General features: G+C 46.3%; 1 protein-coding gene across 1 annotated transcript in view; it reads left to right on the forward strand.

Annotated features, from left to right (window-relative positions):
- The window catches only part of DNAH14 (dynein axonemal heavy chain 14), a 499,447-nt gene that overhangs the window by 484,373 nt on the left and 2,668 nt on the right, over positions 1 to 12,406 (forward strand). The window contains exon 86 of the mRNA XM_058275282.1: positions 2,299 to 2,462. Coding sequence (XP_058131265.1) covers positions 2,299 to 2,462 — 164 coding nt within the window. The remainder of the gene's footprint in view (positions 1 to 2,298; positions 2,463 to 12,406) is intronic.

Below are 12,406 nucleotides of genomic sequence, written 5' to 3' on the forward strand. Positions count from 1 at the left end.
GCCTTGACCACTGCAAGTACTTAACCACCACACTAAACTGGAAATAGCATTCTCATTGGAGAAAATCCATTCAAAGGCCCAGGGATAAGAGAGAGAGAAAGCCGTCTTAGAGAGACCAAATCTTCATGATGGTCAGACCAAAAGGCTCAGAGGGAGGCTGGTGTAGGGTATATACGGAAAGATGGGCACAAGCCAGCTTCCGGGGGCAGTGCGAGGTTAGAGCAGGTTGTTTCCATCTGTGGCAACAGGAAGCCACTGAGGTGTTTGAAGGGGCTGCCATGGCCTGAGGCCTTCATTCAGTATGGCAGAAAGCCAGTGGACAGGACAAGGCAAGGCTGGAGTCTGCGAGGCCATCTGGGAGGTGGTTTTATTCTCCAGGCCAGAGCCAAAGGCGGCGCAGAGTGGGGCGGGGTGGAGTAGAAGAGAAGGAGTTGCTTAGAGGGACGTTGAGGAAGCTGAACCAACTGGACGCCAGGTTTGAAAGGATGGGGGTGTGGGAGAGAGGGGTTAAGCGTGACGCCCAGGTTTCTGGCCTGGAAAGCCAGCTGGATGCAGTTGTCATTTGCTGAAATAGTAAAGACAGAGAAAGGAGCGAATGCTGATGTGTGAAATGATAGTCATGCTGAGTGTGTGGTGCTTGGAGACGTGCAAATAACACTGTCCTGTAAGCAGTAACTGACATGGGGCAGGTGCTCAGGAGAGGTCTGGGCTAGAGAGAGAGTCGGCGTGCCCCGTGGTCCCCAAGCACTCAGTCGGTCGAGGCTGGCAGTGTGGCAGGTTGCTGCCCACAGCACAAAGATGATTAAAATCCAGGGCTTGTCTTCCTGGGGCCTGCAGTGCCCCAAGTGCACAGCAGAGAGCAAAGTCCCTTCTGGCTGGGCCAAGAGAGATGGATTCTTGGGCCTGGTTGGATTATAGGGAAATATGAGGAAGAACATCCAAAGCAGATGGCACGAAAAAGACCCTGAGGCAGGAAGGTGCACTATGTGCACGTGGGTATTTTTCCTGTTAAGATTTCTTTTTTATTTATTTCTCCCCCTTCCTCCCCCCACAAGTTGTCTGCTTTCTGTGTCCATTCGCTGTGTGTTCTTCTGTAACCGCTTCCATCCTTAGCGGCACGGGAATCTGTGTTTCTTTTTGTTGTGTCTTCTTGCTTTGTCAGCTCTCCGTGTGTGCAGCACCATTCTTGGGCAGACTGCACTTTCTTTCGCGCTGGGCGGCTCTCCTTAGAGCGTGCACTCCTTATACGTGGGGCTCCCCTACGCGGGGGACACGTCTGCATGGCAGGGCACTCCTTGCGCGCATCAGCACTGCGCATGGGCCAGCTCCACACGGGTCAAGGAGGCCCAGGGTTTGAACTGCAGACTTCCCATGTGGTAGGTGGACGCCCTAACCACTGGGCCAAGTCTGCTTCCCAAGTGGGTATTTCTTGCAGCAGAGACATGAGACGGTAGGATGGGGCTGGACATGGTGTCCTTTACTTATGCAGTGGAGGAGACAGCTCCATGAGCACTGCATGGCTGATGCTGGGATAGTGGCATCACGTGATGGAGAAGGACACAGTTAGCAATCTGGCAGTTTATGCAGAATGGATTAAATAAGGGAACGAGAGCTGGGGGCGAGAGCAGCTAAGAGGTGTGCTAGATTCTGGTGCGTAGAGCAAGATACAGAAATGCAGTTCAGACTTGCGTAAGCAAAACAGAAGTGTTCCCTTCCGTGTAGGTGGGAAGGAAGTCGAGGGATTTCAGCTCCAGGCATGGCTGGACCACTGTGGTCAGGCTTCCCTCTGTGTCCCTCCCACCCCGCCTCCCATTTCCTCGGCTCAGCTCAGCTTCCCTCTGTTGGTTTCATTTTTTCCTGCCAGACAAAGCCTCTTTCCTGACAGGCAGGGGAAAGAACAGTCCCAGGCATTTGGCGATCCCAGGGGACAAGGCCTGCCGCCTCCCTCTGCCCGCGTGCTCATTTCTTGCGAAAGGCTCTGCCTCCCCAGTGGGATCTTGTGCTCGCCCCTGGGGCCCATCTCTGTTGCCAAGAGAATGAGGTGCTGTGAAGGCTACGGAGGGGCCAAGGCAGAGAGACCCGCGGGTCTGCAGCGCCCCCACACCCACGAGGAGTAGGGGAGGGGCGCTGGGGAGACGAAGACCATCCTCGTCCCCCAGGGCTGTGCAGCTGCTTGGGCCCTGGGGCCGCCCTCCCCCCGCGCAGCGCCCCCCAGGCCCTCGTCTTCCCCGCCTCGAGGCACGCTGCGGCCCCGGCGGGAGGAGCGCGGGCGCGGGACCTGGCTGTGTCTGCCCGCAGGCTTCCTGGCTGCTGCGCTGCAGGACTACGCGAGGTGCCGCGGGCTCCCCGTGGACGCGCTCACGTTCACGCACGCCGTGCTGTCCGACGCCGCGGGCACGGAGGACGAGGCCTTCTCCATACTGATCCAGAAGAACCTCAACATAGTCAGGAGAGCCTTCAAGGTAAGGGGGGAGGCCCCGCCCCGCGCCGCGCCCCGCCAGCCCTCGGCGGCCCTGGCGCGGCCCTGGCGTGGCCCTGGCGTGGCCCTGGCGTGGCCCTCGGCGGCCCTGGCGCGGCCCTCGGTGGCCCTGGCGTGGCCCTCGGTGGCCCTGGCGCGGCCCTGGCGTGGCCCTCGGTGGCCCTGGCGCGGCCCTGGCGCGGCCCTGGCGTGGCCCTCGGCGGCCCTGGCGTGGCCCTGGCGTGGCCCTGGCGCGGCCCTGGCGTGGCCCTCGGCGGCCCTGGCGTGGCCCTCGGCGGCCCTGGCGCGGCCCTGGCGTGGCCCTCGGCGGCCCTGGCGTGGCCCTCGGCGGCCCTGGCGTGGCCCTGGCGTGGCCCTGGCGCGGCCCTGGCGTGGCCCTCGGCGGCCCTGGCGCGGCCCTGGCGCAGCCCTGGCGTGGCCCTCGGCGGCCCTGGCGTGGCCCTGGCGTGGCCCTCGGCGGCCCTGGCGCGGCCCTGGCGTGGCCCTCGGCGGCCCTGGCGTGGCCCTCGGTGGCCCTGGCGCGGCCCTGGCGTGGCCCTGGCGTGGCCCTCGGCGGCCCTGGCGTGGCCCTGGCGTGGCCCTCGGCGGCCCTGGCGCGGCCCTCGGCGGCCCTGGCGCGGCCCTGGCGTGGCCCTCGGTGGCCCTGGCGTGGCCCTGGCGTGGCCCTCGGTGGCCCTGGCGCGGCCCTGGCGTGGCCCTGGCGTGGCCCTCCGCGGCCCTGGCGTGGCCCTGGCGTGGCCCTGGCGCGGCCCTCGGCGGCCCTGGCGCGGCCCTGGCGTGGCCCTGGCGTGGCCCTCCGCGGCCCTGGCGTGGCCCTGGCGCGGCCCTCGGCGGCCCTGGCGCGGCCCTCGGCGGCCCTGGCGCGGCCCTGGCGTGGCCCTGGCGTGGCCCTCCGCGGCCCTGGCGTGGCCCTGGCGCGGCCCTCGGCGGCCCTGGCGCGGCCCTGGCGCGGCCCTGGCGCGGCCCTCGGCGGCCCTGGCGTGGCCCTGGCGTGGCCCTGGCGTGGCCCTGGCGTGGCCCTGGCCCCCGGCCGTCCCGCAGCCGCGCCGGCGCCGCAGGGCCGGCTCCCGCGCCTTTCCAGGGAGGAAAGGAGCGCAGATGAGGGAGTTGAGAATACAGCAGGTATGGGTTTTAAACCATGTCCTGCTTTCAGCTGACGCCGGGGCGCGGACGCTGCGGGGGGTCAGGCTGGGAGCTGGTATCTCCAAATCCGGGGGCAAACTTCTCCCCGAGGCAGCGCAGGGCCCAAACGCCTGCCCTCCCGCAGCTGCTCGGTCCAGAGTCCGGCAGCGTCCAGGCGACACCCCGGCTCTCACGGAACCCCCAGCGCCCTCGGGGGTGCGGCCGGGGAGGGCGCGGCAGCTCGGCAGTGCTCGCAGAAGCCCCGGGGCAGCCCGGCCCCGCCTGCGCTCGCCGCTTTCACCCCGAGGTGAAGGGCCACAGGGTTCTTTGAGAAACCTCAAATCGGTTCTAGGAGACTATTTTTCTACTCCAGGACCAGTGCCACGCAGCGTCAGAGGTTTGAAGCCACGTGCGATGGCTGGTAGAGCAAGTCAGTCCTCATTCTTTTTTTTTTTTTAATTTTAAAAATTAATAGAACACAAGGAATGTTACATTAAAAACCATAAAAAAACAAAAAAACATAATAGGTTCCCACATAACCCACTCCCCACCCCCCACCTCATCATTTTTGTAAATTGTAATTTTTTTAATACATCACACACAAAAAAACTGTTACACTAAAAAATATGAGGTTCCCGTACCCCCCCCCACTCCTCCCACACCAACAACCTCCCCCATCATTGTGGCACACTCATCATACTTGGTGAACACATTTTGGGGCACTGCCGCACCATATAGATAATAGTTCACCCTGTAGTTCACGCTCTCCCCCAGTACATTAAGCGGGTTATGGCAGGATATATAAAGTCCAGTATCTGACCCTGCAGTATCATTAAGGCAACTCAAAATCCCAAAAATGCCTCCATATCAGATCTCTGCTTCCCTCTCCCTGCCCTCAGCAACTACTGTGGCCACTTTCTCCACCTCGATGCTAAAATTTCTTCTCTTACTCGTCACAATAATTTTATAGTAGAATATCAGTAAGTCCACTCTAACCCATATTTTATTCCTCCATTCTGTGGCCCCTGGCATGGTGATATCTTCTCCACCTCTAGATCAAGAGGGGGCTTAGATTGCACATGGATGATGGATGCAATTCCTCTGCTTGTAGTTGTAGGCACTCTTGATCCCCTGGTGTGGTGGTTGGCCATCTTCACCTCCCTGTTAGCTGACCTGGGTAAGACCAACGAGCCAGAGGGTAGGAGTCGCCACTCTGCTGAGGCTCAGGGTCCAGCTGGCACATGGGCAGACAGAGATTCAAGTCTCCTGAGTATGGCCCATCCCTAGTGCCAACCACAGGTTCAGTAAAAGTGACAGAAGAGGCATGTGTAGAAAAGTCACATTCTTTTTTAAAGCTGGCTTGATTTTTGCACGTTTTCTCTTCTAGATGAATTTGAGAATAAGCTTATCATATTTCATTTTTTAAAATCTGTTAAGATTTTGATCAGCTTGCCATCAAATTGCATATAAATATAAGGGAGAGATGCTGTCATTTAACATTTTTTTTTTCATTCCTTCAGATGTCTTATGTCACTAAGATTTGTTTTCTTCACATTGGTCTTAGAAATTATTGTTAGCTTTTTTTCCTACTTGTTTTGTGATTGTTTTCCTACTTGCTTCATAATTGCTGCTATCATGGATAGGATTTTTAATGCCCTACAACTTACTTTCTGCAGTTAGCCCTCTTAACTCATCTTTTTCTAATTGACACTTGCCAAGTTGTCAATTTCATTTACTTTTTCACATGAACAAGATTTTTGCTTTATTAATTAACTTTAATGCTGTTTTGTTTGCTTGTTCTCCTTTCAATTCTGCTTTTACCTTTTTTTGTTACTTCTGCTTTCTTTGGGTCTATTTTATTGCTCTTTTACTGGCTTCTTTTTGTTTATTTTCACTGAGGTATAACAGACATAGAATAAAGGACACAAATCTTAAGTATTTCACTCAACTCCCAAAACAAGGTTTAGAACTCTTTGCCAGCACTCCAGAAGATGGCCCTCTACCCAGTCTTGGTTAATCCCCCCTCAAAGGCAATCACTATTCCAGCTTTTATCATCATCTAAATTACTTTTTACTAGGTCCAACTGCCTATAAATTTAATCACACAATATGTACTCTCTTGTGCCTGACTTCTTTTGCTCAAAATTTTGTCTGTGAGAGTCATCCTTGTTTTGCATATAGCAATTATGGTTTTTCCTTTTTTCATTGCTGTACAATATTCCCATTATATTACTGTACTACAATTTCTCTATTCTTATTCTATATGATGGACAGTTGTTGTTTTTTTCTCTTTGGGGACGTTAGGATTAAATCTGCTCTGAACATTATTTTATATATCTTGTAGTAGACATAAATACCCACTTCTCTTGAATTTATATATCAGGGAATTAAATTGAGAGTCACAGTTAGGCATGCTTAGCTTTGATGTAGACAGTGCCAATGGTTTTTCAATTGGTTTGTACCAATTAACACACCCACCAGGAATGTATTAGATTGTGCCACATATTTGTTAATACTAGATGTGTTAGTCAGCCAACAGAGTGCTGATGCAAACAAAATACCAGAAATCAGTTGGCTTTTATAAAGGATATTTATTTGGGGTAGAAGCTTACAGTTACCAGGCCATAAAGTGTAAGTTACTTCACTCACCAAAGTCTATTTTCACGTGTTGGAGCAAGATGGCTGCCAAAGTCTGCCAGGGTTCAGGCTTCCTGAGTTCCTCTCTTCCTGGAGTTCATTTCTCTTTGGGCTCAGCTCCTCTGTTTTCTCCACAAGGTCAGCTGTAGACTATGAGGCTCTCTAGGCTTTGCCACTCTCCACAAGGCCAGCTGTAGACCCTTAGGTGAACAGCTTGTTTCTCTTCCTGGGACCTTCTCTCTTTCCTCATGACCAAGCTCCTCTGTGTATTCACTTCCTGGGCTCCAGCTCAAGACTCCAGCATCAAAACTCCAACCTCAAGACTCCAACATCAAAACCACAACTTTGTCCTTTGCTATGTCTTTTAACTGTGAGTCCCCACCCTCCAAGGCGTGGAGAGTCAATGCCCTACTGACGTGGCCCAATCAAAGCCCTAATCATAATTTAATCATGTCCAGGTACAGACCAGTTTACAAACATAATCCAATATCTATTTATGGAATTCATGAACCATATCAAACTGCTACACTAATTATTTTCAGTCTTTTAATTTTAGTCATCCTGCTGGGAATGTAGTGATAGTGCTTTGTGATTTTAATTTGCATTTTCTTGATAGCTAATGAAATTGAACTCCTTTTTATATGCCTATTGACATTTGCAAAATTTTTCCTGACTCCCTCCTCAGATTGCTCTTTACAAGTGTATAAAAATGCTACTGATTTTTGTATATTAATCTTGTATCCTGTCATTCTACTGAAATCATTTATTAGCTCTAGTAGCTTTGTTGTAGATGTTGGGGGACTTTCTAGGCATAGGATTATATCATCAGCGAATAGCAAAAGTTTTACTTCCTCCTTTCCAATTTTTTTTCTTTCCTGATTGCTCTATCAAAAACCTCTTGCACTATGTTAAACAGCAGTGTGACAGTGGGCATCCTTGTCTTGTTCCCAGTCTCAATGGGAAAGATTTCAGTCCTTCACTGTTGAGTTCAGTGTTAGCTGTGGGTTATTTCATATATGCCCTTTATTATATTGAGAAAGTTTCCTTCAATTCCTATCTTTTGGATTATTTCTGTCAAGAAAGGATGCTTTATTTGGTCAGTTGAAATGATTATGTGATCTTTCATCATTGATTTATTAATGTGGTGTATTAAGCTGTTTGATTTTCTTGTGTTGAACCACCCTTGCCTGCCTGGTATAAAACCCACTTGATCATGATGAATAATTCTTTCAATGTGTTGTTGGATTCAATTAGTGAGGATTTTGTTGAGGATTTTCACACCCATATTCATTAGGGCAATGAGTCTGTAATTTTCTTTTTTGTAATATCTTTATCTGGCTTTGGTATTAGGGTGATACTGGCTTGATACAGTGAGTTTGGTGGTGTTCCTTGTTGTTCACTTTTTTGGAGGAGTTTGATTAGGATTGGTATTAAATCTTCTTTGAATGCTTGGTAAAATTCACCTGTGAAGCCATCTGGTCCTAGGTTTCCTTTTTGGAGAGTTGTTTGATATCTGTTTGGATCTCTTTACTTCTCATTGGTTTGCTGAGGTCTTCTAGGGTTTTCTATTTCTTCTAGGGTTAGTGAAGGTTGTTCATATGTTCCTAGGAATTTTCCATTTCATCTACATTGTCTAGTGTGTTGACATATAGTTGTTCATAGTATCCTCTTATGATCTCTTTTATTTCTGGGGGGTCAGTAGTAATGTCCTGTTTTTCATTTCTAATTTTATTTATCTGCATCTTCTTTCTTTTTTTTCTCTTTCAATCTAACAGCTTGTTAATTTTGTTAATCTTCTCACTGAACCAAATTTTGGTTTTGTTTATTCTCTCAATTTTTGTTCTTGTTCATGATTTCATTTATTTCTGCTCTGATCTTTGTTATTTTATTCCTTCCGCTTACTTTGGGATTGGTTTATTGTTCTTTTTCTAGTTTCTCCAGCTGCATAGTTAGGTAGTTGATTTTCTCTTTTAATGTAAGCATTGAGGGCTATGAAATTCCCTCTCAACACTGCCTTTGCTGCACCTCATAAGTTCTGACATGGTGTGTTCTCATTTTCATTCCTCTTGAGGTATTTATTGATTTCTCTCACAATTTCTTCTTTGAGCCAGTGATTATTTAAGTGTGTTGTTAATCTCCCTGTATTTGTGAATTTTTCTCTTTTTCTGGATGTTACTGATTTCCAGTTTTATTCCATTATGATCAGAGAAAATACTATGTAAAATTTTATTCTCAATAAATTTATTAAGATCTGCTTTATGATCCAACATTTAGTCTATCAAGGAGAAGACACATGAGCACTTGAGAAGAATGTATGTCCTGTTATTTTGGGGTGCAATGTTCTCTATATGTCTATTAGGTCTAGTTCATTCATCATATTATTCAAGCTCTCTGTCTTATTACTGATCCTCTGCCCAGAAATTCTAGCCAATGATGACAGTAGTGTATTGAAGTCTCCAACTATTTTTGTAGAGAAATCTATTTCTCCCTTCCATTTTGCTAGTGTTTGCCTCATATAATTTGGGGCCTCCTGGTTGGAGTATATACACTTGATTGTTATTTCTTCCTGGGGAATTGCCCCTTTTATTTTTTAATTTCTAATGCATTTCTATTGAGTTGTATTCACATACCATACAATCTATCCAAAGTGTACAATCCTTGGCTTTTAGTATACTCATAGTGTTGTGCATTCATCACCACAAGAAACACGTGATCATCTCAATTGATGCAGAAAAGGCATTTGACAAAATTCAGCATCCTTTTGTGATAAAAACACTTCAAAAGATAGGAGTACAAAGAAAATTCCTCAATATAAAAGCATATATGAAAAATCCACAGTCAACATCATACTCAATGGAGAAAGGTTAAAAACTTTTCCTCTAGGATTGGGAACAAGGCAAGATTGCCCACTGTCACCATTGTTTTTCAATATTGTACTATTAATAGAAGTTCTAACTAGAGCAATTAGACAAGAAAAAAATTAAAGGCATCCTTATAAAAAAAGAGGAAGTAAAACTCGCTGTTTGTGAATAACATGATCCTATACATAGAAAATTCTGAAGTATCCACAAAACAAAACTACTTGAGCTAATAAGTGAATTCAACAGAGTGGCAGGATACTAGATCAACACGCAAAATCAGTAATGTTTTTGTACACTGAATAATCTGAGTAGGAAATCAAGGGAAAAATTCCATTTTAAACAGCAACAAAAAAACTCAAATACCTAGGAATTACTTAACCAAAGTAGTACAGGAACCATATGCAGAAAAATACAAAACAATGTTAAAAGAAATTTTAAAAGATCTAAACAAATAGAGAAAGACATTCCATGTTCATGGATTGGAAGGATAGATATTGTGAATACATCAATCTTACACAAACTGGTTTATAGATTCTATGCAATACCCATCAAAATCCTAACAGCTTACTTTACAGAATTAGGCAAGGCAATTACCAAATTCATTTGGAAGGCAAAGTGCACCTGACTAGCCAAAAGCATTCTAAAAAAGAAGAGCTACATGGGAGAACTTTCACTGACCTTGGAACATATTACAAAGCTACGTGGTCAAAACAGCATGGTACTGGCATAAAGATAGATACACTGATCAGTGGATTAGAATTGAGAATCCATAAATAAACCCTCACCTATACAGTCAACTTGTTTTTGACAAACCTCCCAAGTTAATGTTAATGGGACAAAACAGTTTCTTTGACAAATGGTGCTGGGACAACTGGATATCTATAACCAAAAAAACAAAAAAAGAAAGAAAGAAAGAGGACCCCTATCTCACTCCCCATAAAGTAATCAACGCAAAATGGATCAAAGACCTAAACATAAACGCCAGGACCATAAAACTACTAGAAGAAAATGTAGGGAAACATCTTCAAGACCTTGTAGTAGATGGCAGTTTCTTGGACCTTATACCCAAAGCATGAGCAACAAAATATAGGATAAATCAGACCTCAAAATCAAACACTTTTGCACCTCACAGGACTTTGTCAAAAGGGTGAAAAGGTAGCCAACTCAATGTGAGAAAATATTTGGAAATCACATATCTGATAAGGGTTTAATATCCAGGATATGTAAAGAGATGTTACAACACAACAATAAAAAGACAAATGGCCAGTTAAAAAAATGGGCAAAAAACCTGAATAGACATTTGTCCAAAGAAGAAAACACATGGCCAAAAAACACATGAAGAAATGCTCAACATCACTAATGATTAGGGAAATGCAAATCAAGCTACCATGAGATATCATTTCATACCTATCAGAATGGTGACTATTAAAAAGACAGAACTACAAGTGTTGGAGAGGATGTGGAGAGATAGGAACACTTATTCACTGTTGGTGGGAATGCAGAATGGTACAGCCACTGTGAAGGACTATTTGGCAGTTCCTAAAGAAATTGAATATAGACTTGCCATGTGACCCTGCAATACCATTACTGGGTATATACCCAGAAGAACTGAGAGCAGTGACACAAACAGACATGGGTACACAGAGCTTCATAGTGGCATTATCCACAATTGCCAAAAGTTGGAAACAACCCAGGTGTCCATTAATAGATGAATGGATAAAAAAACTGTGGTATATTCACATGATGGAATATTATGCAGCTGTAAGAAGAAATGAAGTTGTAAAGCACATGACAACATGGATGAACCTGGAAGACATTATGTTGAGTGAAGCAAGCCAGACACAAAAGGACAAATACTGTATGATTGCATTACTATGAACCAAATATTGTGTACCATGTTTTATTAAAAAAAAAATTTGTGTATCCAGTACATTTGAGAAATGTGTTTTTACTCAACTGTTTTCTTTTTAGTTTTTGTTTATATTTTCAGTTATTAAGTGTACAAAGTAAAGCAATCGAACAAACAAGTTAATCTTGAAATAGATCTTTTCAGATTTATTTGGATGGGAGTACATTCTATTTCTTAGATACAGATATGTATGTCCTTTAATAGAATAGGGAAATTTTCTGTCATTATTTCTTCAAATATTCCTTCTGCCCCTTTGTACTTCTCTTCTTATTCTGAGACACTCATGACACATATGCCTGCACATTTTTGTCATTTAAGTTCCCTGAGACCTTGTTAATTATTTCCATCCTTTTATTTATCCTTTTATATGTTTGCTTTTGGAGGCCATGTCTTCAAGGTCACTGATCCTTTCTTCTGCCTCTTCAAATCTGCTGTTTTATGCCTTGTGTATTTTTTATTTCATTTATTGTACCTTTCATTCCCATAAGATCTGCTATTTTTCTATGTATACTTTCAAATTCTTATTTGTGCTCACCTAGTGTCTTCTTAATATCCTTAATCTCTTTAACTGTCTCATTGAAATTATTAAAGAGATTTGTTTGAACATCTATGATTAGTTGACTCAACTCCTATGTGTCTTCTGAAGACTTAGGCTGTTTCTTTGGGCCATATCTTTTTGTTTCTTGGTATAAACTATAATTTTTTTATTGGTTTCTTGGCATCTGGATTATTAGATATATTTATTCTGGGTGCAATTTCTCTCTTTAGTCTAGGGCTTCTATTTGATTGGTTTTGTGCTATAGCCCCCTTTGATACATGGTTCATATTGATTTGGAAGTTTATAGTGGCTCATGTTTTGCCACTCTGAATTTTTTTCAGCTCTTTTGTTTCTTGCTTTCTCCCTTGCTTATTGTGTAAAAGGAGTCAAGAATGCAGTTGGTACTGTAAGCCATGAAGGCTGAAGTTGCCCATATTGCTCCAGGAACCAATGAGTCTTCTCCCATGTTTCTCTCCTGCCATGGGTAGGGATAGATCCACAGCAGTGTGCAGTAAACCAAGATGTGCAGCCCAAGACCATCTGTAGTTGCTCTGAGATACTGATGGAGCTTCAGGCCCCTTCCCTGCCTGGGGCAGGGGTGGAGCCACACATGGGGCAGCAAACTAAGCTGTGTCAAAACTGCCTGCAGTTGCCCAGGTAGACAGAGGAAGCACTGGCTGCCCTCCTCCCCAGGGCAGGGATGGAGCCACAGGAGTGCCCAATAATCTAGTCTGTGTGGGCCAAAAGCACCTACAGTTGCCCAGAGATGGGGACATACTCACCCCCCTCCTATCCTATCAAGGGGTGGGGATGGAGCCACAGGTGTCCAACAGTCTGTGTGGGCAGGAAGTGCAGTTACC

Source organism: Dasypus novemcinctus, chromosome 13 (assembly GCF_030445035.2).
Source record: "Dasypus novemcinctus isolate mDasNov1 chromosome 13, mDasNov1.1.hap2, whole genome shotgun sequence".
NCBI classification, from domain to species: Eukaryota; Metazoa; Chordata; class Mammalia; order Cingulata; family Dasypodidae; genus Dasypus; species Dasypus novemcinctus.